Here is a 27,964-nt window from a genome sequence, read left to right on the forward strand (position 1 = left end):
AATCTCAGGCAGCTGAGAGGACACCAGGGTTGAGCGTTAGCTTCCAAAGATCTTTTTAATCATCACGAGACTCGGCTGCTCTCGTGTCTGTCATTGGCCACAGCTGAAGCGGCTTAATATTAGCGCTATTATTTATGAATGACTGGGAGTATGACGATGGCAACGAGGCTTCTGTGAGAAGACAGACAGGCAGACTCACGTTGAAATATTTATATGAATAAATGGTAAAAATCATCACCAAACCCGGTTTTATAACTCATAATGTAAATGCAAAATGATAAACTGACTCCACTGGGTGAATAAATGCAGTAAAATGCAAATCTGACACAGATTCAAAGGATTAGTGAAACGTTTTTAAGACAACGCAAACAAAAAAAGCATTGATGTGAATAGGAAATAACAGAAAACTGACTCATCTGGGTGAATAAATGCACTAAAAGCACAAATCTGAAAGAAATTTAAAGGATTAGTGATTTTTTTTTTTTAGGGAATAGCCAAAAAAATGCTTAAATGTAAATGCAAAAACACAGAAAACTGAGTCATCTGTGTGAATAAATCCACTGACAACACAAATCTGAAAGAAATTTAAAGGATTAGTGAAGCATTTTTAGGAAAATGCAAAACAAAATGCATAAATGTAAATGCAAAAAGTAAAGAAAAAAGAGAAAAGTGACTCATCTGGGTGAATAAATGTACTGACAACACAAATCCGATACAAACTTCAAGGATTAGTGAAACACCTTTGAGGAAAATGCATGAATGTAGATGAGAAATAACAGAAAACTGACTCTTCTGACTTTAATTTTTGTAATAACTTAATTTTGCTTTCCAAAATTGCTCGTAAAACTACAGATTTACCTTTTTCACTCATTTTTCTTACTTTATTCTTATATTAGCTTGATATCTGTAAATCTATCCAAGCTTTACTTCCTGTAAAATGTGTGTCACAACAGTATTAGCTCGAATATTACCGCATAAAGAGCATTTTTATTATTCTAAAATATGTGATCAGGGTTTATTAGCTTCAACACACAGAGAAAACAAAAATCAGTAGTAATAATGAGATACTTCACTCATCCTTTTATTGCTTTGTCATATTATTCCACGTCTTTCTGACTCCACCGCTGCATGAAAAAGGAAGACACTCGTTAAAAAATACACTTAAAAAAAAAGAAAAAACACTCCAGTAGTGCAGTTTCTTCCCCATGGTTTCACTACATGAACTGCTTGAGTGTGTCCAGAGGTGAACTATCTGCCGAGTGTCTCTAACTGCATCACCATGAGAAGAACCATAAAATCTAAAAAAGAAGGGCGGGTCTGAACAGCAGTAGGTCACAGGCTGGTTTGTTTGAGTCAGTGACCTAACACCGATGAACTCTGATCAGAAAACACCGCTGGTTACGATTAGAACAGCAGAGAACCTTCGAAAAGTGTTGCATGAAACCTTCAGGAACAGCAGCATTCGGTGAAAAATGTCATCAAATTACAGACATAAATATATAGATCAGTGGAGTCAAACTCATTTTAGTTCAGGGGCCACATTCAGCCCAATTTGATCTCAAGTGTTCCAGACCGGTGAAATCGCAGCAAAACAACAACAAAACTCCAAGTTTTTCTTTGTTTTCATGCAACAAAGGTACATTCTGAAAATGTTCACATTTAAGGAATTATCTTTTTACAAAACGTTATGAACAACCTGAAATTGCTGAAGAAAAATAAGTTCTATTTCAGCAACATTATGCCTCAGTTTGTCATTTACACATTACAACTTCCAGATCACAGGGTTTCTACAAAGACACAAAACATTTAGTCACAGATATCTGGAACTGACTAATAGAGTATTTTACTTTGTTATTGCACATGTAGTCAAAATGTTATCAATTAAAATGAGATTTTACACATGAAACTGAAACATTTATGCTCAAGAAATGAAAATCAGGTTCTCTTTCTGCCAGATTTTCACCATTGTTTCTGTAGATTTGTATCTTTTGTTTGCAGTGATGAAAGAGCAAATAAGCAGTGATTCTCTTTGGACTGGATGCACTCAGTTACCTCTGACCTGGGCTGTTTGTGGCTCAATTTTCACCAATTTTACAGCTTTTAAATAGTACAATAGTACAATATTTGCAGGCTGTCTTGCTGCCAGATTTTCACCACTTTTGCACCAATTTTTATATAGTTTTTGCAGTGATGAATGAGGGGGGGAAAGCAGTGATTCTCTGTGACGTAGATGAACTCAGTTACCTCTGACCTGTGGTGTTTGTGGGGGATTTTCACCATTTTTGTGCAGATTTGTAAGGGTTTTGTTTCCGTAATAAAGGAGAAAGCAGTGTATTATCTCTGCAGATTTTATTTGGGAAAAAATAAGGACTTTTTTAACCAGATGCACTCAGTTACCTCTGACCTGCTGTTTGTGGGTGAATTTCACAAAATTTACAGGGTTTTTAAAATAGTTTTCAGGCACCCTTGCAGCCAAACGTTTACTATTTTGCACAGATGTTAAGTTTTTTTTTTTTTTTTTTACAGAAATGGAGGAGAAAAGCAGAGATTTCTGTGCAGACTAGATGCACTCGGTTACCCCGATCCGTTGCGTCTGTTTGTGAACGTGAGCGAGGCGACTCGGTGCCCTGCTGCAGCGCTGTGACTCCCATTGTTTCGCATCCTGCAATGGTCTGCAGCAACAATGGCTGCAGACTATCAAAGAGTGGCACAGAGGACCAACGCTGGCGCTGCTGGACGTCGCCTCTTCCAGTCAGCTTTGCCAAGTGGAAGCCGTGGGCATCCATCCATCCATCCGTCTGTCTGTCTGTCTGTCTGTCTGCGGCTCTTTAGTAATGAGGATTTCTGTGGTTGTCCGTGGAGGTTAACGAGTTCAAAGCTCAGAGACGAGCAGACGACTCGCTGATGGGTCCAACTGGACGAGATAAGATAATGGAGCTTCTGTGCTCGGCCTTTCCTGTTAATTGTACATTATCTTCGCCTTAATTTGCGTTTGTACATCCGACTGGGTGGTTCGTGCTTTGTTCAGAGGTCGGGGTTGTGCGATTTTTAAAATTTGAGCCACCGACAATGATGATGTTCATTGATCTGCTCATTTTATGTCCCATTTGTCAGTTAAAGTCTTAGAGGAGGAAAGAAAGTAGAACATATTCCCTTTTAAGAAGCTAGTATCCGTCGACAAGTAATCAGTTCTATGTCACAACTCTGCTATTGAACAAAAATGGCTCATGTCCAGTTCTGGTTGGATGAGATTTACTGTGTTTTATTAAAATCTACTTTTTCTTTTCAAAGAATGAGACTTAAGATGTTTCTTTTGGCTTAATTGAATTCAGAAAAAAAAATATTTTATGCTTCAGGAGAACAGTTTTCATCAAAGATTACAGTAAAAATCAGAAAATGGCTGAGTGAAGTGAACAATTCAGTTGGTTTCATGTGTTTTTTTTCCCATTATACGTAGTTTCATACTTATTTAAGTATTAAAACTAACTGAGGTCAAAACTCTTATTCACGCTCTGCAGAAAGAAAGTAATTCTCTAATTAAAAATAATTTAGAATCAGCATTCAATATTTAAATTACTCTCGGAAAATCATGAACACATCAGCATTTATTGATGTTTAACAGAAGGTTAAGCTTAAACTGTCGATAAATTTGTGCAACCTAATGAAGTCGAGATTCTTTAAAGAACATAAAAGGTGAAAGCAGTTCTTCCCAGTTCCAAATGGTTTGTTTTGTGGTCCAAAACCATAAGAAATATGCAACACGATTAACACATTTCCATTAAAATGTCTTTTACTGCACAGTGGAGGAACAACATGATGTCTGAGCTCCTGTCAGATGATCATGTGGAACTTTATCAGTCTTAAATTATTAGTAGATTGCATACAGACGGTAAAAGTGAGATTTCGGGGTCATCGCGTTCATATCTGATCTGTTAATTCGGAGCAACGTGAGCGTTGAATGCGTCAAAGAGGACGAGTCGGCCCGTTTCCAAGGTGGACTCTCTGACCTCCAGAAACAATCCAGAGCTTCACAATGCTGAAAGATGAATGATTGAAAATATCTGCAAAATGTTCCCTGTCAACGTGCTCTGTTGATTTCCATACAGAATCCGCCTCCAGCAGCCAAAACATGATTAATGTCTTTATGATTATCTTGAGTTGAGTCAAAAAAAAGCAAAGCTGTGTTGAAAAAAGGCCCAAAACATGAGTGATTTTTCAATATTAGAGCAGAAAAACAATCCTGGTCTGGCTTTAACTTCTGCGTGAGACATTAAAAAATACCAGAAAATATGAAGCAGATGGTATTTAATAAAATGCTCCTGCCCTTTAATGGATTCGTGTAGAAATACAGCCATATTGGCCAAATATGTAACGGACTGCAATTTGCCTTTGAAAAAAATGGTCCCAGTCTGTATAAATGCAACTTGCGTGTTTTGTTTTTTTTTTTTTTTTGGGGGGGGGGTTTAGTGCTTCTTGCATTTTTAAAATGTTAAATACAGATGATAGACCTCAATTTTAGACCATAAACGCTGTTATTTATGGAGTTTCCTGCAATTCACAGCAGATTTTATGCATTTAAAAAGAAGTGTTGTAATTTACATGCAACTACAATAAAACCTGATTATTGAGTCATTTCTATGTAAATAGTTTATTTTTAACATGTGTAGTTACACTATTAAGCAGGAAATCACATATTTTTCTGTAAAGTGATGCAGTAAATGTACAATAATGAACTGATGAAGTGCATTGAAAGGTGACACTGTAAAAATCTGGTCAAAATAACTGGATAATAGTGAACTTTCTTCCAGTTTGCTAAATGTATTTGCTGATGTGTGTAGGCTTTAGACCCAAAACACCCTCAGGTTAGTCTGGGAATACCCAGACTGCCTGTGCACTCATTGTCATTTCGTTTACTAGGCAGTCTGGCGACCTGGGGTTGAATTTGTCCCTGAGTCAGGGATCCAATCACAGGACGGGGAGGGACAGTTAGACGATGACGCACACTAAGCGACTACGCGCAATGCATGATGGGTTGTTTGAGAAGAAGCGTTACCTTTGTTGTCGTGTTTCCGAAGGAACAAGCTAGTGGACTCGGTGGGTTTGGGCAGGTCTTTTTCAAAGTCCTCGGTGTCTTGGACGGGGTGGGTTCACGTTGTCTTTTCGATACGCTGCTTAACCGGACGTTCTCTTCCCATTGCCTGAATAAAGGAAAGTCTTTTTCAAGCCGACCGAGTGTGGAGGTGCAGCGCTGGCAGCATCTGTTTGACTGCTCCGGCTCCGGGGTGACTATCAGGTCCATCATCGCTAACCTATCTGATATGGTCGGCGTTGTTTTTGACACAAACATATCTGTGGAGTGTGCATAAACACGGGGTCCACTTTCCCTCATGTTTACTTTACATAAACGGCAAGAATCGTCCGGCGACATGGCGAAAGAAGCAAACACATGAGCAAACACAGCAATGATTCTTTTTCGTGGTGCTGCCGTCGCTCTGCATTTACGTCAGCGGCTAGCAGTGACACGATTGGCTGTGAGCTTCAACTGCCCCAGACTGACTGACATATGCAGCGCCCAATCAACGGCTGTGGAAAATTTTAAACTGCTCCACCCCTACAAGAAAATGAATAGCAGGTACCCAGCCTGTATCTCACTTGAGATTCAGGCTGGTGGTAGCCAGCCTACCCTCAGGTGACATTTGTCTGACATTTTACTATTGTGTTTTGTAACAGCGAAGTGTTTTAACTTTCTGTATGGGCGGAAACAGAAACACTCTGGTGTTTTCTGGTGTTTGACCTTGTAGCAGCTTGAAAACATAAAATGTCAAATGATTTATTTGAAACATTTCATCACTTATTTCATTTAAATCTGTGAGTCTCTTTAACCTGCGCATGTTTCTCTTAACCTCTTTTACTTTTAGTGTTTTTAATGCTGAAATCTTTCCGCTCTGTCCCTGTTTTTTTTCTCTCTCTGCTCCTGCATGTTGTAGTTTTTTCAGAGATGTGATCAGCTTTGATAAACTGCATGACGTCATTAATTCAATCTGTTGTTCTCATCTTAGAGATGGAGATCAGAGATGTTCAGGAGAAGTTTTTCATCTTCACCGTTTTTTTTTTCTTTTGGTTTTAGTCACGTCTAAGAGACTATCTGGTCGCTGGGAATCGATCTTACTGCTGCTGTTTTATTTCAGTTCATCTAGAGGCTGAGAAATTCACATCAAGTACCAAAACTTAAAAATATAGCTCAGATGTTGAATTTCTTTTCCGGTTAAAACATCTCATTTTAACCTGAAATACGTATTTTATCACTGAAGTACAAATTTTTCCCTCTATATTTCAGTGAGGACGCATCAGATGTGTGCTAGTATCATTATCCTAAAACAAAATGAGGCTAAAATTATGAGTAGTAATGTTTTAATACCTAAAAAAACATATAGAATAAATATTAAAGTTATGAGATGTCACGGGAATGTGATCATCACACTGTTGTTGTAATAATAATACTAATAATAATGATAATGTTGTTTAGAATCATAGTAATATTAATAATAATGCTAATATTAATAATGATGTTTTACTATCTAAAAAATGTGGAATAAATATAAAATGATGTGATGTCATGTCACATGGATATGATCATCACACTGTCATAGCAGTATGATTATTATTATGATTATTATTTTGTTGTGTGTTGTTTTCCTGACTTCACAAGGCAAACAACAGCAAAAAACACACAATTTATAGGATTTTTCAGAGATTATTCATTAGAATCACTCAAAAATGACTTTATTTTTAACAAACTACCCTCAATAATTACACTTTCTCTTTTCTTTTCCTAGTAGAGTGAACAAAATGGGAAACTGACTGTTAATTCTTCAATAATCTGTTGATTTCTTTTCCTCCTGTAGCTGTAATTAAGCAGAACAGAAGTGTGATTATTTTACTGTTCCTGCACGTTTGTTTCTAAAGGTAGCATATTTCTGCTTAAAAATGATGATTTAAGGGCAGTTTAAGGCTCGTTAACATTATATTTACGGTCATGTTGGTATTTATAAACCCTTACCTTGTCTTTATTCTTTATAACGGAGTTGTTGCACAGTTCTGTTTAGAGAGCGCTGATCAATAAATGTGAGCAAAAGCCAAACTCCACCTGTGATTTCCTAATAAGGATGGTTGTGAGGATTGAACTTTTGTCAGAATATGACTCATTGTATTCGAGAACAGAGAGAAACAAACCAGATTTCTGTTTGCTGACATAATCTGCCACCTCAAGTCGTGTTGTTAGGTTGTATTTTCACTAAAAAAAAAAAAAAAAGTGACTCCATGACAAGATTTTCTGATTACAGTTTGATTTTTGGAATAAATATTTGTATTTTTGTGTCTAAAAGTTTTTTAAAAAATCACCTATCTGTATGTCTGTAAGCATCTTAAAGTGTCTTTGTCGTCTATTAAAATCAGTTTTCCTCACGTTTGTTTCTGCCACCACCATCGCTGGACTGTAAACATCCTCTTCTGTTTCCTAAGTTCACGCTTAATTTTGCTCAGCTCTTTCTCAATCCAAATCCAAATGAACGAGTCAAACAAACCCGGTGGACACAACATCCGGATGAGTCAGGGCTGCTTTTAACACGCTGTTATTTATGTTTTTATGACGGATGTGATTTCAAAATCTAGTAGAGAAAAAGGAAAGTGAGGAAACTAACTGATAATCAGAGCAGCCAGCGCAGTAAATAAGGAGATTATTTTTAGAGAGACACACATTTTGCCTGATTTATTGTGATTTTGGACTTTAGTTTGAAGTTGTAAGAGTTTGTTTTCACATGGAAATGATGCATTGATTTGCATTTCAGGCTCCACTGTTGGTAAAATTCAGATTAATTCTATTGTTTTCATGCTGTAGTCCAACTTATGTTAGCAGTGATGACAGTCAGATTCAGTTCTTTGAATATTTCCTGGTTTAATGTTTAAAACCATATGCTGTATTTTTTTTTATCATGTTAGACTTCTTTTTTGCACGCATTTTGTTCATTTTAGTGGGTTTTTTAAACATAAAATAAGTAATTTAGTAAAAAAGACTGTTGGTTGAGATGTTACTTCAACAGTACAAACATATTTAACTTGATTGTGTTGATGGAAACTTTTCATACGGGAGGTGAAGGAAAAAACAGTTTCACGTCATGTTTGTGTTCTTAGTTTTTGTATTTTTAGCTTGTGTACTCTGTGTGGAAACTATTTTTCTTTCCATGACTCTGCAACATTTTTGATGTGCAACTTTAAGCAGCTCAACAGCAAACTATGAAGCTGACCTTTAACTGCATCTTAGACAAAATAATTCTCTTCTTCTGGGATTTTACAGCAAAACTAAAGCAGTACAAGTTGCAGTGAATGAAATTTCACATTGACTTAAAGCAGGGGCATCAAATTCCTCTTAGTTCAGGGCCACATTCAGCCCAATTTGATCTGAAGTGAGCAGTAAAATCACAGCATATTGACCTACAAATCACCACAACTCCAAGTGTTCCCTTTGTTTTAGCGCAAAAAAGTATATTCTGAAAATGTCGATCACAAAGCGTCTAAAAAGGCACAAAATCTGGAACTGAACGACATAGTATTTCACCGTATAATCAAAACGACAAAAGTCAGACAAAAAAACAACACAAGAGACAAAAAGGAAACACAAAATGGCCAAAATCGGAAGCAAAACGACAAAAAGATGAGACAAATGACAATAGTCACGCAAGAAAAGACAAAAAAAACCCAGCCAAAACAAGACAAACTATTACAAGAATGAGACACAAAATGAAAAATCTCAGAACAACTTGTCATGATCTAGAAATTCTTCGTAGTTTTGCCTGTTTGATACCCCTGACTTAACATTTCTTAATTCCCCAGAGCTGACTTTTATCCACTGAAATGCAACATAGACATGCGGAATAGAATAAAACTGTACGAGTAGAAAAAAGTGCAGCAGGTTGAAGGAGAAGCTAAGAGCAGAAACGCTTCAGAAGTCATGAAATTGTGCAAAAAATGTTTTAAAAATTGGATGTTGCAGTCCGTTTTAATAACCCAGCTTCATGTTTTGGTGTAACTTCATTATAAGATTGCACAACTACTGACGACTGTAGTCCGTCATGGAGGCGATGAGGTTATTAATCCCATTAGATGTGTGGGCTGGAATATTAAAACTATCAAGCGGAGTCAGTGTGAGTCGGCAGAAAACTTCCCTCACTTCCCTGTATTTATACTAAAAGACTCTTTGTGTTTTAACCTTTGAGAGAATCTCTGTGAAGCTAAGCTCACATTTAACGAGTCACATGAGGTTTTACGACAATTTCAGTGTCAGAGTTGATGTCAAAAAGTGAAATCTGTGGAAACTGCAGACAGTGAGTTCATACATATGAAGTGTAATTATCAACAAATAGCTTCTAAACTCGGGTCAACCCGAGCAAATGGATTCCAGGAAGAAAAAATGTGGACTTTTATAACATGAAGCACAAAAAACCATCAGGAAGCCAGCTGATTTTTATCTTCTAACTGTTTCCCTGTTTGTGCTTTTGGTGTTTCCTTTATTTTATTTTATGGTTTAATTTGTCTCCAGACTATGCTGCTGTGTAATAAGGAAATATGAAGTATAATTATCAACAAACAACTTCTGTACTAAGCAAATAGATCTCCAGGCATAAAAAAAGAAATTTGATTCTCGCATTTGTCATTTTTGGTCTTGTTTTTGTCGTTTGTCCACTTTTTTTTGTATTACTTGTGTTTTTTGTCTTATTTTTGTCATTTTGCGTTTTGCTTTATTCGTTGTTTTGTGCATCGTTTGTGGTGTTCTGTGGGGTTTTTCTGTCTCGCTTGTGTTGTTTGCCTACTTTTTGTCATTTCTGGTCTCCTTTGTGTCATTTCTGGTCTCATTTTTGTTGTCTGCCTGTTTTTCTCACTTTGTAATTTTTTGGTCTAATTTTTGTCGCTTTTTTGTTTTGTTTCGTGACGTTTGTCTCATTTTTTTTAGCGTTTTGTGTCTTGTTTTTGTTGGATTTTGTCTTCTTTTGTCATTTGATCATTAAGTAAAATACTACATCATTCAGTTCCAGATACCTTTGACTAAATGTTTTGTTCCTTTGTAGAAACACTGTGATCTGTAAGTTGTGCAGTTGTGGTTATTTATCGGTTATCATGCTGTGATTTTCCTGGTCTGGCCTCCTTGACATCAGATTGGGTTGAATGAGGCCCCTGAACTAAATGAGCTTGACACCCCTGCCATAAATCACAAAAAGAACAAAACAAAAAACCTAGAAATTACGCGTATAACATTTTTCTAAGTGCCCACATGAGTTAACAATCCGGGAAAAACTTCAAGTTTTCCATGCTACAGATATTTTACTACTTTTCCAGGTGAAAAACTTGAACTTTGAAAGCGTAAATCATAATAAAACTTGCCCTGTTTGTGTTTTTGTTGCAGGAGCAGCTCGGAGCGGCGTAAGGAAAAGTCTCGGGATGCGGCTCGATGCAGACGCAGCAAAGAGACGGAGGTTTTCTACGAGCTGGCACATCAGCTGCCGCTACAGCACAGCGTCAGCTCCCACCTGGACAAGGCCTCCATCATGAGGCTGGCCATCAGCTTCCTGCGCACACGCAGGCTGCTCGCCACAAGTACGACAAAACACACACAAAACCATGTCAAATCTGTCCACCAACGGCATGCCAATCCCCTCAGATCACACAGATCAGCGCGTCCGTCGCTATGTTTGTCCGACTGTCCGGTAAAGAAGGATCTTGTCGGCCTCCTTCGTGTCGTTTCGGTTAAAATTAGAAGCCGAGGAACAAACAAGCGGCCCTATTGTTCTGCGTGAGATCAGAGACTTTAACGTCAGAGGTCGAAACACACACACAAAAAAGTTTATTTTTCCACTAAAAAAGTTCAGTTCACACAGCCGAGGAATGTCCTTAAACTTCCTCAAGTGAAACATATCCACCTTCTTTAAACTGAACCTTTTAGCAGCGTTTCCATTTGATTGTACAGAAAAGCTGGATTTCTACCAGATCTGCAGCATATCATTTAAAAGCAGCTGAACAATAACTGGCAGCTCATTGTATGAACAGAATGCCAGCGCGACAGGAAAGTCTTTCACTTAATACAAGAGCTGAATCTTATCTGTAAATCATTACACCGCCGCCTGGCATTTTAATCTGCCATCATTCTTCTCTTATGTAAGTTTGATGTTCTATTTATTGCCACGTATTTTTCATTCTTTCTTAAATGAAGTGCTTTGCATTGTTTCGTGGAGGAAGCGGCGATGTATACAGTCAGAGCTTCCTTGAACAAGACCTGCTTCCCATTTCTTTTGATTAATAGATGCTCATTAATCAGTGAATTAATAAATCACTTCTTTATTCATGCAGCGGCTCAGAGAGCTTTCCAGCTAAAAGTAGAAAAACAAAGAGATTACGTGAAAATTTCAAAGCTGAATAGGAAATAGTCCAAATTTATCACATTAACGTTAATAAACTATGATAGATAACCATAAGTTACAGAAAAAGTAGTTTATGTGCTGCTCATGGCACATTTTCACACACTGTGGGCTCCTTTTTCACTGCAGCGTAAAGTCCTGCATCTCTATGAAACAGAACAGCCATTAATTGAAGGAGATAGGATTCAGAACTGTGTTTTGTGCAGCATAAATCATTTATAATGCCATAAATGAGAACAACTAACGGGGAAAAAAAAGCAAAGTTAAATTTCTTTGGTTATTAATTTTACAAAAGAAAAAAAATAGAATCAACATATACATTTTTTTCAAAGTTCCTCACAGTTTTTGCAAATACTGGGAAATAAAATAAGGCTTTATATCTGATAGATATTTTACAAATTACACTTTAAATTAAAGCTGCAAGCAGCGATGGACGGGTCCTCGCATCCACGCTGGTCGGCGAATCCATGCACGTTCACCAGGTGGCACTGTGACTGAGAGTGTGTGCTGGCCTCTGAATCACATCTGGACCAGAGTTTAATCACACATAAAATTTCAGCCAGATTGGAGCATGTTCAGACTAGTTATACAGCATTTCCTGCCCATCCACCACCAGGTGGCGCTGTAACTCAGAGTGTATTTCAAACAGTGGATGTGATGAGGGCTGGACTCTGATCACTCATGAAAAGTTTCAGGCTGATTTGATCATGTAGAGGCCAGTTATACAGCATTTATTGTCCCTCCAACAGGTGGCGCTGCAACTGAGAGTGTCTGTTGGCCTGTAGATGTGATCAGGATTGGATTGTGATCACACATGGAAAGTTTGAGGCAGATTGGAGCATGCAGAGGAGAGTTATACAGCAGTTGTTGTTTCATGGCGAAGCATCAAAACTCTAATGGTCGCCATGGCCACGCCATTTGGCTTCTGGTTAAACTTTTGATAACTTTTCCAAACCAAGTCCTGCTGTGTGGACTGACAAAATTTCAGGTCTCCTGGAATTATCCCCTAGGAGGTATTAACTCTCAAAAATGAGAAAAATCATCAAAAATCTCACAATTAATCCAAGATGGCCGACTTCCTGTTGGGTTTAGGACATGGCTCCAAGAGGCTTTTTTGTGCGTCCTGATGTGCTCTATAAGCCTCCCAAATTTCATGGATGTAGGTGAAACGTGCTGGGGGGGCTGTTTGTTAAAAATACTGTAGGGGGCGCTATAGCATGTGCAGTGCCGAGATGCATACAGTGTTGTTCCTTGGGTCAATGGTGATGTGTGTGGTAATTTTTGTGAGCATTGGAGTATTCCTAACCTGTCAGAAAGGGCTTTGTTTTTCATGGCGATATTTGGTTGCTACGGCAACAGCGTTGCATGAAATGTCACACCCTTCACAGTGTGTGATTGTCAAGAGGTGAAGACTCGACTGACCAATTTCCAGCATGATATCACCAAGTTTGGGGCCATTGTACCTGAAAATATAAGGCCTTAAACTTACTATTACCAACAGGTGGCGCTATGACTTTTTCAAAATTTATGAGTGTGGATGTGTTCAGACTGGACCTGGTATCCAGCATGTGAAGTCTGAGGCAGATAGGATGTTGTTCAGCTGAGATATGAATCGTTAAATTTTCATGGCGAAACATCGAAATTGGTTTGGCCGCCACAGACACGCCCTTTGATGACAAGTCACCATTTTCACTGGGATGCATCATCAATGTGTTTAGGCTGTTGTCACTGCATTTGAAGTGAATATGATCAACCGGGTAACAATAGGGCATGAAAGTGTAAAAGATGTCTATTTCCTGAAACCACAAGGTGGCGCTATGACTGTCAATGAATATCCCTATGTGGATGACATCAGGACAGGACTGTCATCATACATGTAAAGTTTCAGGCAGATTGGAGCATGTTGAGAAGAATTAGACACCAATTCCTGTTTCATGGCGAAGGATCAGTTGTTTGAGGCTCCGCCATGGCCACACCTTTTGGCTTCTGGTTGAGTTTTTGATAACTTTTCATCAGAAAGGTCTGGTGCATGTACTGGCCAAATTTCAGTTCTCTCAGACTTATCCACTAGGAGCTATAAATTTTGACAAATGTACAGCAAATTCAAGATGGCCGACTTCCTGTTGGGTTTAGGGTGTGGCTGTGATTGACTTTTTGGTGTGTCCTGATGTGGTGCATATGCCCACCAAATATTGTAGCTGTAAATAAAACATTGTGGAAGTTGGCCTAATGACCACTTTTTCAATTTTGCAGGTGGCGCTATAGAGCCATTTTTCCACACATATGCGCAACTCCCATAAAATATCAAATTTTTCGCCAGTCCTGATGTGCACGCCAAATTTCACGCGTTTTGGTTCATGATAAGGCCGCCAAAAAGGCAAGTCATTTCCCGAGGAGCGATTAAGTTTGAAAAATTTACAGCAAATTGAAGATGGCCGACTTCCTGTTGGGTTTAGGGCGTGGCTGTAATTGACTTTTTGGTGTGTCCAGATGTTCTGCATATGCCCACCAAATATTGTAGCTGTACATGAAACATTGTGGCAGTTGGCCTAATGACTACTTTTTCAAGTTTGCAGGTGGCGCTATAGAGCCATTTTGCCACGCACATGCGCAACTCCCATAAAATATCAAATTTTTCGCCAGTCCTGATGTGCATGCCAAATTTCACGCGTTTTGGAGTATGATAAGGCCGCCAAAAAGCCAATTTACTTTACGGGAGAAAAAAATAAATAAAAAAATAAAAATAATAATAATAATAATTAAAGCTGCAAGCAGCGATGGACGGGTCCTCGCATCCACGCTGGTCGTGAATCCACGCACGTCCACCAGGTGGCGCTGTGACTGAGAGTGTATGTCGGCCTCTGAATCGCATCTGGACCAGAGTCCAATCATACATTTAAAATTTCAGCCAGACTGTAGCATGTTCAGAGCAGTTATAGAGCATTTCCTGTCTATCCACCAGGTGGCGCTGTAACTCAGAGTGTATTTCACACAGTGGATGTGATGAGGGTTGGACTCTGATCACTCATGAAAAGTTTCAGGCTGATTTGATCATGTAGAGGCCAGTTATACAGCATTTACTGTCCCTCCATCAGGTGGCGCTGCGACTGAGAGTGTCTGTTGGCCTGTAGATGTGATCAGGATTGGATTGTGATCACACATGGAAAGTTTGAGGCAGATTGGAGCATGCAGAGGAGAGTTATACAGCAGTTGATGTTTCATGGCGAAGCATCAAAACGCTGATGGTCGCCATGGCCACGCCATTTGGCTTCTGGTTAAACTTTTGATAACTTTTCCAAACCAAGTCCTGCTGTGTGGACTGACAAAATTTCAGGTCTCCTGGAATTATCCCCTAGGAGGTATTAACTCTCAAAAATGAGAAAAATCATCAAAAATCTCACAATTAATCCAAGATGGCCGACTTCCTGTTGGGTTTAGGACATGGCTCCAAGAGGCTTTTTTGTGCGTCCTGATGTGCTCTATAAGCCTCCCAAATTTCATGGATGTAGGTGAAACGTGCTGGGGGGGCTGTTTGTTAAAAATACTGTAGGGGGCGCTATAGCATGTGCAGTGCCGAGATGCATACAGTGTTGTTCCTTGGGTCAATGGTGATGTGTGTGGTAATTTTTGTGAGCATTGGAGTATTCCTAACCTGTCAGAAAGGGCTTTGTTTTTCATGGCGATATTTGGTTGCTACGGCAACAGCGTTACATGAAATGTCACACCCTTCACAGTGTGTGATTGTCAAGAGGTGAAGACTCGACTGACCAATTTCCAGCATGATATCACCAAGTTTGGGGCCATTGTACCTGAAAATATAAGGCCTTAAACTTACTATTACCAACAGGTGGCGCTATGACTTTTTCAAAATTTATGAGTGTGGATGTGTTCAGACTGGACCTGGTATCCAGCATGTGAAGTCTGAGGCAGATAGGATGTTGTTCAGCTGAGATATGAATCGTTAAATTTTCATGGCGAAACATCAAAATTGGTTTGGCCGCCACAGACACGCCCTTTGATGACAAGTCACCATTTTCACTGGGATGCATCATCAATGTGTTTAGGCTGTTGTCACTGCATTTGAAGTGAATATGATCAACTGGGTAACAATAGGGCATGAAAGTGTAAAAGATGTCTATTTCCTGAAACCACAAGGTGGCGCTATGACTGTCAATGAATATCCCTATGTGGATGACATCAGGACAGGACTGTCATCATACATGTAAAGTTTCAGGCAGATTGGAGCATGTTGAGAAGAATTAGACACCACTTCCTGTTTCATGGCGAAGGATCAGTTGTTTGAGGCTCCGCCATGGCCACACCTTTTGGCTTCTGGTTGAGTTTTTGATAACTTTTCATCAGAAAGGTCTGGTGCATGTACTGGCCAAATTTCAGTTCTCTCAGACTTATCCACTAGGAGCTATAAATTTTGACAAATGTACAGCAAATTCAAGATGGCCGACTTCCTGTTGGGTTTAGGGTGTGGCTGTGATTGACTTTTTGGTGTGTCCTGATGTGGTGCATATGCCCACCAAATATTGTAGCTGTAAATAAAACATTGTGGAAGTTGGCCTAATGACCACTGTTTCAATTTTGCAGGTGGCGCTATAGAGCCATTTTTCCACACATATGCGCAACTCCCATAAAATATCAAATTTTTCGCCAGTCCTGATGTGCACGCCAAATTTCACGCGTTTTGGTTCATGATAAGGCCGCCAAAAAGGCAAGTCATTTCCCGAGGAGCGATTAAGTTTGAAAAATTTACAGCAAATTGAAGGTGGCCGACTTCCTGTTGGGTTTAGGGCGTGGCTGTAATTGACTTTTTGGTGTGTCCAGATGTTCTGCATATGCCCACCAAATATTGTAGCTGTACATGAAACATTGTGGCAGTTGGCCTAATGACTACTTTTTCAAGTTTGCAGGTGGCGCTATAGAGCCATTTTGCCACGCACATGCACAACTCCCATAAAATATCAAATTTTTCGCCAGTCCTGATGTGCATGCCAAATTTCACGCGTTTTGGAGTATGATAAGGCCGCCAAAAAGCCAATTTACTTTACGGGAGAAAAAATAAAAATAAAAATAATAATAATAATAATAATAATAATAATAATAATAAACCCTAGGGTTTCAATAGGGTCCTTGGCACCGCTGGTGCCTTGGACAGTCGGTGCCCTGGCACCGCCTGTCCTTCGCACCCTCGGTGCTCGGACCCTAATAATAATAATAATAATAATAATAAACCCTAGGGTTTCAATAGGGTCCTTGGCACCGCTGGTGCCTTGGACAGTCGGTGCCCTGGCACCGCCTGTCCTTCGCACCCTCGGTGCTCGGACCCTAATAATAATAATAATAAACCCTAGGGTTTCAATAGGGTCCTTGGCACCGCTGGTGCCTTGGACAGTCGGTGCCCTGGCACCGCCTGTCCTTCGCACCCTCGGTGCTCGGACCCTAATTAGTCTTTATACTAATTTCCTATCTGCTCTGTGTAAGCGCTGCCTGCAGTTCAACCTAAAAGTTCTTGAATTTTTGTGGTGTCACTGTTGGTTGTAGCTCAATTACCAGTAGATTCACAGGTGCACCACATAACACAGAATTTTTTCTTTTTTACAGAATCTTGTTTTTTTTTTTTTGCACATTTTTAAATGAAACGACAAATAAAAGGATTTCGAGGAAGTGTCATGGTTTACAGCTTAGATTTCTTCTTTTTCTGTAGAATCTGGTGCAAAATGTTTATTTACAAGTTTATAAATGGGACATGTAGATTATATTGGCTTCTTCAATGCAATATGACAGTTTTAAGCTTAAAATTTATTAAAAGTCCCAAATCAGTTGCATCTCATGCATGATTAGTTCAAGGACTGTCGGAAAGTTGCACAAACAGCAACCGTTTCACCTAAAAGTTCCTGAATTTTTGTTGCATCACTGTTGGTCGCAGCTGAGTCACTGATGGCTTATCGGTTGCACCAAGGAACACAGAATTTTTTGTTTTTTACAGAATCACGTTGGAGCTAAATGCTTGTTTTTGGCACATTTTTAAATCTGACATGTTGAATAAAGTGTCATTATTTATAGCTTAGATTTGGTTCATTTGTTCGTTTTTTTGTAGAATGTGGTGCAAAATGTTAACTTTTTTATACTTTATTGTTATATTTATATTTTTGCTTTTATAATACAAAAACAACAAAAATTAAACATTTAACAACAGACAGATGGGGTCATCATAACAGTCAGGGAGTTTGCCAGCATGTAAAATTAAGCTGACAGAGATACAAAACAATATATAAACGGGAAATGAGGTGAGGATCAGGGCATACAAGAACATATTTCTTTCATGTCCTTTCTTTTGAGTCCTTACTGACCAGTTAAATTCAGAAAACAAATAACATAGATAAACTAATCAAAATACATTTTAAAAAAGAGAGAGAGAGAAAAAAACCCAAAAGAGAATGGGTATTTCTAAACACAGTTGAGGTAAACCAAAGCAGGAACATCAACATCACTTCTGGTTGTAACATGACATCCAGTTTTTTCAATATTTTTCTCCCTTTTTGGAGGCGTATCTTAATGAAAATGTCATTTGTTCCATACTATGAATGTCCTGAATATTTTTTTTTCCATTCTGTGATTGTTGGAGATTCTTTATTCAGCCATTTTTTTAGTTATTGCTTTTTTACTACCAGCCAATAAAATTTGCAATAAATATGAGCCCACCTGGTAAATGTCCTAAATATATTACGTCAAAAGCAAATTGATCTCTGGTGTGATAATAAGAATCCATGTATGGTTCGTTCATTCGTTTTTCAGTTTCAAAATAAAATCTAAAAAACAATAGACCGCGTTGTTTTTTTGTTTTTCAGTTTTTAAAACCTAAATGTAGAAATGTGTTATTTAACTCATGGAAAAACTAGCTTATTTTGCTCTAGCTTTTTAACCCGAAATACAAAATACGGCTGATGTTTTAGTTTGTAGCTTCAGACTAACCTCTCCTCTGAAATCACCGAGTTCACTTTTCAGTTGTCTAATGTTTTCAGTCAGTTCTTTCTTCACATCCACTCGGCCCGCCTGTATTTCAGCGATGATGTTAGCTGGGATAGCCTCCATGTCCCTGTGCACACTCGCTTCATTAGCACCGTAACCGAATTTCACAGTCACTAAGTGAAAAATCACTCGTCTCCACGTTTTGCTGAGATTTTCCTCTAGCTTTCTGTTTATTCCCCCCTTTCATGCTATGTTTCACAGCAAGCTTATCAAAAAATTGTGTAATTCTTCAGAGGGAATAAGACCCCCTGGGAGCTTACAAGTTCCGCTGTTACTCGCTTCTCCGTCATACCGGAAGTCCAAAATGTTAACTTTTTAAATATCTTTTTAAGTGAGACATGCAGATTAAATCAACTTTTTTCATACAATATGACAGTTTTAAGCTTAAATTTGATTAAAAGTCCCAATTTAACTGCATCTCATGTATGATTAGTTTAAGAACTGTTGGAAAGTAGCACAAACCGCAGCTGTCTAACCTAAAAGTTCTGGAATTTTTGTCGCATCACTGTTGGTCATAGCTAAAGCACTGATGGTTTCACAGTTGCAGCAAGGAAGACAGATTTTTTTGTTTTTTGCAGAATCTTGTTAGACCTAATTGCTTGTTTTTGTCAGATTTTTAAATGAGACATGTCAAATAAAATTAGTTCGATGAAGTGCCATGATTTATAGCTTAGATTTATTCCTTTTTTTATGGAATGTGGTGCAAAATATTTATTTTTTACATATATATAAATGAGACATGCAGATTGAATTGACTTTTATAATAACATACAACAATTTCAAGCTTAAATTTGATTGAAAGTCCCATTTTAGCTGCATCTCGTGATTAGTTCAAGGACTGTTGGAAAGTTGCACAAGCAGCTGCTGTCTTTACTTCTCTCTCAAACTTGCCAGTCTGTTTTGAAATACATTTTGGTTTGCAAAAAAAAAAAAAACTACAAAAGCAAGAAAAAAAAAGCTCACAGTGGTATCTAGTTTTGCTGATAGTTTCAGTTTCAAATTCCGAGATTTTGAGATATCTGCTTGTGAAACATCAGCTGCCGCCCAAACAACACGACAGAGGTTATAAAACTGAGCGTGTGCAGCTGAACATCCAGACAGATGTGTGCACAGAGGAGGAGATGTGGAGGTCAGTGAGTCTCTGAGAGGAGGAGGAGGACGAGAGGGGTGAAGGTAATGAGGGTAGAGAAGCAGTGGGTGAGAGGGGAGGTGAGGACGGGGGGATCCGTGAGATGCGGCGGCAGATTGAGCGTTATCGGCCGTGTCTGATTGCTCCGTGATGGCAGCTCAGATTAGAGAGGAAGCTCAGAGCTCTGCCCATCGTCGGGCCGCTGCTGGCATTGCCCCGCTAGCCATAACACCCGACCGCCATGGCGCCAAACATGCCGCCGTGCACGCTCACATGCGTGCCCCCGCACACACACCGACACACTGCATATGCATCGGAGAGCACATATGCAAGCAGGGAACACCTCGGTTATGTAACTCTGAGCCTGAAGAGCTCAGAGGTGATTGAAGGTGATTCCCTCTGAGGTTAGACCGGATCAGAAACGCTGTGGAACATCTGAATTACAGATATTAGCGATATTGAATCAAGCTGCAGGACTGGAAACTCGTCCAAGCATTTTTTGGAAACTTTTCTGAACCAGAGGAACAAATATTATTCTAATATCTGCCTCATTTATTCTCTGACCTGTTTCAGTCTCCAGAACAAACATATAACCATCCTGTGTCTCTTATGGATCCACACTTAAGTGATTAATCTTGCAAATGTTTTGTTTTGTTTTTTTTTTACTACATATTTTCTTCAGAAAGGGATAAATTGAGAATTAGTTTCCTCACCTTTCTGAGAAAATACATCCTAGCTCTACTACATATTTAAATCAAGGCTGGATTAATTAAGTTTTTTGTTTGTTTTATTGTATCTAGAATGTAAATATTAGCATCACCTTTAGTTATTGTTCAGGATATATGTTCATATGATGATTTATTTTAAAGACTAGCAACCAAAAAGAAAACCAAAACTAATCAGGATCCAAATTAATTCACAAATATCAGTTTAGTCTGTGTGTCCATGGCAAATATATTTAACCACTAAAACAGTCTAATACACTTTACTACGACCTCAGCAATGTCTTATTAGCAAATTAAGATTATATATGATTATACTATTATGTGGTGGAAAAAAATGTAAAACTTCATTTTCCAATTACAGGATTTTCCAATCTTAACAGAAAAAATGTTAGATAATTTAGATAAAAATATATTATATTGATATATAATATTAGTTATATTCATATTATATATGTGTATATATATATATATATATATATATATATATATATATATAATCAAATATGAATTTATATTAAATTAATATAATATTCTATAATATTAATTTATTTTTTTGAAAAGGAAATTTATTCACTGTTTGACTGTAGTAAATACAAAAGTTGTCTTATATGTAAAAATATATTATATTGATATATAATATTAGTTATATTCATATTATTTATATATATATATATATATATATATATATATATATATATATATATAAATCAAATATAAATTTATATTAAATTAATATAATATTCTATAATATTAATTTATTTTTTTAAAAAGGAGATTTATTCACCTGTTTGACTGTAGTAAATACAAAAGTTGTCTTATATGTTTATTTTTATGTTTTTATTTACTTCATTTTGCTAAATAATATCTGCCCTCTCTGCTGCATTGACATTTCACATATTAAATAAGTTTTACAATGTCTTATTGTTTTTTTTTCTTGAGAATTTCTTTTTGTCGAATAGAATTTTATTGCCATTTGCACAGGAACATTAAAGTACAGGTACACTGGAATCAAGATTATATATTATTCTACTATTATATGTTGGAAATGGAAAAATACTGAATTGGGACTTTCAGAAGTCTCCTCTCCAAACTCACTATCAACATGCTGTATAATACAGAAAGAAGTACAGAATAATAGTTACTTTTTAAAAAATTTTTACACAGAATCTAGTACAAAAGCATAATTTTTGTCCTGCTTTTAAATGTGACATGTAGAGTGATTTTAATTGAATGTCATGATTTGAAGCTTAAGCTAAATTAAAAATCTGACACTTTTTAGGGTTTCTGGCTCTGATAAATGTCTCACTTTGATCAGTTCTTTTGCAAGATATTGTGTTGCAAACCTGCTGATTACTTCCATGGTTCAAAGTGGAAACACAAATTCCATTAGTTCCAATTTAGGAGTTTGTTTAGCACCGAGTAGCAGACTGAACCTGCTAGCTTAGTTTCAGGTACTGTTTCCGGAACTTTCAGACTCATGTAGGAACTAACGTGCGATTCATTTTTTAAATTTTATTTTATTTTATTTTGTTTGTATAAATATAGGAAAAGCTCAGTTAAGCCTAGACGCAAGAATAGTGTTAAAAATGTAGAAACTATTTCACAAAATGCTTTATTTTTTAAATATGTGATTTAAATGAACTGCAGGTTTTAGCGGAACCATTTGTTAATAATAATGGCTGTACTTGTACAGTATATTTCAAAACCCAAAGTTACAACATACTTTATAATAAAAACAAATGTCAAATTAGACAAATTAAGTGAAGCAAATTCAAACAAATAAATGTAGTTCCAAAAATGCAACTTAAACAAGATAAAATGGTAAAGTGAAGTTAATTTTCCAGTGTTTTCTCATAGAAAATGATTAGAATTGGCTTCACAAAAAGTAACCTAATCATTGGTAATATTGGTTTTAGATGCTGCAGTGTTACTTATGATGTAATTTTACTGCATTATTTATATATTAGGGATTCAAATCCAGCAAAACTGATATAAAATACAGCTTAAGTGTTAGAAACCTGTATATTGTTGCTTCATTATCCGCTTTTAAACCCTACTTTGTCGCATTAGTAAGATTTAGTGGCTCCCAGGTTGTTTTTATAACATCATTTAGTGGTTATGAAGTCATCCTGTATATTCTTCTCCCAGATCAGAGGCTTGATGATGTTATCAAGGTTTCCTCTGCAGGTTTTCTTTACACATCCTGAACGTCGTCCTTTCAAGTTCTCTGTTTGAAACTGATGCAAGAACAGGTTTCGTACTAATCAAAGAAGAAGAAATGCCTCAACTCATAAAAGATGCACTTACTTAAGTATGTAGACTTTGATATTTATGGCTCTTTAAATTGAATGATTCTGAAATCAACATTAAAGCAAAAGTAGCTGCTGCACCCGTGATGTTCTGTTCTTAAAAAAAGACTGAAAACATTGAAAAGAAAAAAGACTGGTGACGGACATGTATTTTTAACTGTTCATGCTGGAATTTTATTTCATTTCATTTTAGTTTATTAATAACAACCTGGAGTTTCAATGTTGCTGAAGTTCATAGAATACATGCAGAATTTTAATTACATACCATTTTTTAAAAAACGGAAAACATTGTAAAGAAAAAAGTAGCTGGTGACTGATTACTGTTGATGCTAGAAGGTAATTTCATTTTATTTAATGAGGTTAATTTTATTTTTTTAATTGTATTTTATTATTGGACAGCTCTGAGTTTCGATGTTGCTGAAGTTCATAGAATACACGCAGAATTTCAAAATGAAATGTCATTAAAAAGAAGCTAAATTGAATAATACTTTGAAGTTGAAAAAAAATGTAGGAAGTAATTAGAGCATCAATGGACGATGGCTGATATAAAATGATATCATGTTGTTGTTTTGCTGCCAATAAAATGCAGCAATTACATAAGAAGACGACACAAGACATCAAATGTCTAAATGTTTTCTTCGTCTCCGTTTGCTTAAGTCTGTCTGCAGTGCACTGATTCTAAATAAACTAAATTATCAAATCACATCAGCTTAAGTTCTACACATACCACCTTTAAAATCAACCAGAATACATTTTTGTAAGATAGACAACGAAAAATATGCAAGAAAACATTTTTTAAAAAGTCCTAAAATCAGTCTGTTAAAATATAATAGAATATGCAAGGCTAAAAGAAATAAAGTAAAGATGGATAGACAAAATGAATATAAAATAGTAAAAGATATTAGCTGCATACATGACCAGAAACCCAGAAGGGAAATTATCCGAGCAGCAGCTGAATCTATCAGACCCTCTGTTCTGCTTCCCATTATTCCTTAAAAACTGGGCCGGTTACGCAACCCGAAGAACAACACGGAGCCGAAAAGTGTAACTGTGTCCAAATGACGTCTGCTAATCACGGCTAAGTATTTAGGCCAAAGGTGGACGCTGGTCTTTGGACCGGACCCCGAGAGTCTCCCCCTCGGCTCCCAGGGGCCGTCGGGCTCTCCTGGGAGCTCAGCACCATCTGGGCCCGGCTCCAAAAGCCCCCGAGCCCCGGGAGCCTTGAGAACTGGACTCTCTTATCTCAGGGAAGCACACTGGAGGAATTGCGAGCTTCCCACCCTCCACCCCGTCGACTACTGGGCTTTGTTCAGCCTCACACACACACACACACACACACACACACACACACACACACACACACACACACACACACACACACACATTCCCTTCTCGGCAGGTTTTCATATCAATTAGCTCTGAAACTAGACACTTTGGACAGACTGGAGTCTCTGTGTGTAAATGTTTAGATTCTGCCCTGAACATATCTGAGCGTAATTGCGTAACTCTTGGTGCGGCAATGCCTGTACAGTTTTGGGTGTAATCTGGAGATGCAGGAAGAAGCTGCGCTGGTTTGTTTTGTCACTGAGCCAGAAGCTTGGAGAGAGAAAAACAAGGTCGATGTGTGAACACAAGGGTCATTCTAGAACTGGAGGACATTTGGGCTTCAAAATCTTTGAAAAATCAACCTTCTCTTTTACAATTTTCTGCTCCATATTCATCAATAATAGGTAGTAAACTATCAAACTCTCGATTGGCTCAGCTTACTCATCAATGGTAGCATTTTTATTCCATGTTTTGTGTGTCGTTTGCTAACCCTACTCTAATCACAGTAACAGAGTTGCTAATCCATGCTAACATTAGCTTTTTCTCAGCAGTAGAAGCTAGATATTTAGCTAGCTGTTACTGCTGACCAAGAGGACAAACTGACTGATGGAAAACAGTCCAAAGAATGAGTCTGATCCTGATAATATGAGGTAGAGTGAGGCATTCAATCAAGGCTGACAAAGTAATGAAAATATGGAAAAACAGAAGAGATGACATAGCTTTGCTCTGCCCATTCTTTAGGAAAATTGCTTCATGATGTAAATGACAAAAACAAGACATAAAATGACAAAAATAAGCTACAAAAGACAAAAAAACGAGCGAAAAGAACAAAAGCAAGACAAACACTGACAAAACCAAGACACAAAATACAAAACAAGACACAAATTACAAAGCAAGACACAAAAGGACAAAAACGAGACACAAAAGGGTAAAAACATGTTGTAGGACACACGTTCCATACATAATAATTATTACTTAAAATATTATGTTGATTAAAAAATGTTCCCACAATTACAAGACATCAATGAAAAAAATAATACCAACAAAGATTTGAATTTCATTTGAAAAGTTTTAATTGAGATTCCATTTGGTCATCAGAGGGTGGGGCAAGAGAAAAATATCATTTTAGGGGGAACTCCAGACTTACTTGATTTTTTAAAGATATTTTCAAACATTCTTTTCTTCTATTTTGTTTTAAATTTGGTCTCAGGACAAATAAATTCAGAAAACAACTGCATGTTTTAGTATTTTTTACATGGATTACTTGAGATTTTATTGTAAAATGTCCTCCAATTCTGGAATGACCCACAAACAGATCCACAGTGATATCATTTATAAATGGGAGAAGTGAGTTTAACTTGGCCTCCTCTTCCTCCTCCAGGCAGCAGCAGCGACAGCAGCAGCAGCAACGATGACGACGGACAGATGGACAGTCTGTACCTGAAGGCTCTGGAGGGTTTCATCACCGTGGTAACGTCAGACGGCGACATGATCTTCCTGTCCGAGAACATCAACAAATTCATGGGGCTCACGCAGGTACACGAGTGGAACAGAACATGCACGTACAGACGAGTGGCAAGAAAAGAGAGGAACACGAAATGTGGAATTAGTTCTGGTGAAGCAGGAAAAATCACTGAATACAAGCAGACGTAACATCAAATGTGAATCTTAAAAAAGCTGCAGATAAGTGTAGAGAAATAAAAGTTTAAAGTAATGTAACACTGAATCTTCTCAAGTACCTCAAATTTGTACTTAATTTCAGTTCTTCAGCAAATGTAATGTGTAGAATTACAAACTTTAATTAAAGCTGTGGCATGTTTTACTCATTACATCAAAAGGAATATAAAACTTCTAGGATTTTAAACTCTTAACAGAAAAAATATTGTATAATTTATATTAATATATAGATATATAATTAAATATAAAATATGAATATTTTAAGATATTATATTAATATCTAACAGTACTACTGCTAGGAGTTATTATTATTATTTTTATTGTTATTGTTATATAAATTTATATAAAGATATGTAATATATATGTGTACTTTAAGATATTATATTAATACATGATATATAAAATATAAATATAATTCTATGACATTATTATTATTGATGTTGTTATTATATTATATATACACACTTATTATTTAGATAATAAATATATAAGACAATTTTTCTATTTATTACAGCCAAAGAAATGGAAAGGTTGTCATATATTTATTATTTATATGTTTTTATTTAAGTCTTCATGCTACTAAAAAAAATCTGCCTTCTCTGCTGCATTGACGTTTTACATATTAAAGACATTTTAAAATGTCCTGTTGCTTTTTGGGGGGATTTTTTTGAAAATTTCTTTTTGTAGAATAGAGTTTTACTCTGCGCTGACATTCATAGTCTTTTCGTTTTCGATGTGTTTTATTAGGATGGTTCTTTTAAGTTTTTGTGGTATTTTCGTCTTGTACTGCAGTAAAATGACAGCAAAGCTATAAATTCCTAAAACATCCTCCACAAACAGCCTCTCAAGAAGACCATAACTCAGCAGACAGGACAGGCGTGGATGTAAACTGTCAGTCAGCTGACTTTGTTGTGTTTGTGTGAAATACTCGTCATGCCGGCGCTTCAGTCTAGCCACTGATTCAACTCTAAACACTGTTTTCTTTACTGCTGGCACCAACTTCAAAAGCTAATCAAGAGAAAAGTTTACTATAAATTCTGGAGCAAATGTTCCTTATTTAGTAGGTTAATCTTTTATGCTGCATGTCTGCAGATGACACACTTTCTTCTGTTTGTTTATGACCATCTCTACTCAGCTCTTTCTCTGTTTATCCCCAAAACAAACCGTGTGAAAACTAGAAAGCACAGAAACAGGACGAACACGTTTCATATTTCATGCAGCTGATTTTTTTTTTTTTTTTTTTCCCCAGGTTGAGCTCACTGGTCACAGCATCTTTGACTTCACACATCCATGTGACCACGAGGAGATCAGAGAGAACCTCAGTCTGAAGACAGCAGGTCAGAACACACCTGATATACACACCATGGGTTTGTGGCCTCATGCACAAGGATTTTAGATGAATGAATTACAAAAATAACACCAAAAGTTGCAAAAAAAGACAGTTAAAGACACACAAGTGACATTAAGAGACAGAAAGTGTGTAAAAATGACAGAGATAAAACAAAATGATGCAAAAATGACACAAAAAATGCTAAAAAAAAAAAACACAAAAGTTGCAAAAATGACAATAAAAGATCTACAGATGAAACAAAGACAACAAAAGGACACAAAATTGACATAAGATGATGCAAAAATGACACAAAAACTTGCAAAAAATGACAAAACTGTGAAAAAATGACAAAAAATTGCACAGAAAAATGTAAAAATGACACAAAAAAGACAGAAAGATGCAAAAGTTACACTGAAAGTTGCAAAAACAATATAAAAGAGAAAAAAATTAGTAAAAAGGACACAAAGACACACAAATGAGACAAGGAGACCACAAACTAGCATAGAAAGATGCACAAATGACATAAAAATAACACAAAATGTTGCAAAAATGACACAAAAACTTGCAAAAATGAGACAAAACTGAGACAAGGGGACAACAAAGAGCACAGAACGATACAAACATGATGCAAAACAAGACAAAGATGCGAAAGAGACCCTAAAAAGTTGCAAAAATGACATAAAAGAGAATGAATATGTAAAAATGACACTAAAACACAAAAACTGAGATAAAAAATAGCACAGACAGATGTACAAATGACACAAAACTAATAAATCAAACAATTCTCTCAATATTTAATGGCACTTAACGCCCAAGAACGACTGCTGGAAGTCACAATCAAACACTGTATAAGTCAGTTTAACTAACTGGCTTTATAGCCACTTTTTTTAACTGTCAAAACATAAAAGTCATTCCTTGTTTCAAAAGAAGCAGCTGAAAGAGAAATCTTCTGTTAAAAATGG

At 37.0% G+C, this 27,964-nt stretch overlaps 1 protein-coding gene across 1 annotated transcript in view; it reads left to right on the top strand.

Moving 5' to 3' along the window:
• epas1b (endothelial PAS domain protein 1b) overlaps positions 1-27,964 on the top strand; it is an 87,915-nt gene that overhangs the window by 23,271 nt on the left and 36,680 nt on the right. Inside the window, exons 2-4 of the mRNA XM_022203604.2 lie at positions 10,457-10,647; positions 25,377-25,531; positions 26,922-27,009. Of these exons, the coding sequence (XP_022059296.2) occupies positions 10,457-10,647; positions 25,377-25,531; positions 26,922-27,009 (434 nt within the window). The remainder of the gene's footprint in view (positions 1-10,456; positions 10,648-25,376; positions 25,532-26,921; positions 27,010-27,964) is intronic.

Source organism: Acanthochromis polyacanthus, chromosome 15, assembly GCF_021347895.1.
Source record: "Acanthochromis polyacanthus isolate Apoly-LR-REF ecotype Palm Island chromosome 15, KAUST_Apoly_ChrSc, whole genome shotgun sequence".
Classification (NCBI taxonomy): domain Eukaryota; kingdom Metazoa; phylum Chordata; class Actinopteri; family Pomacentridae; genus Acanthochromis; species Acanthochromis polyacanthus.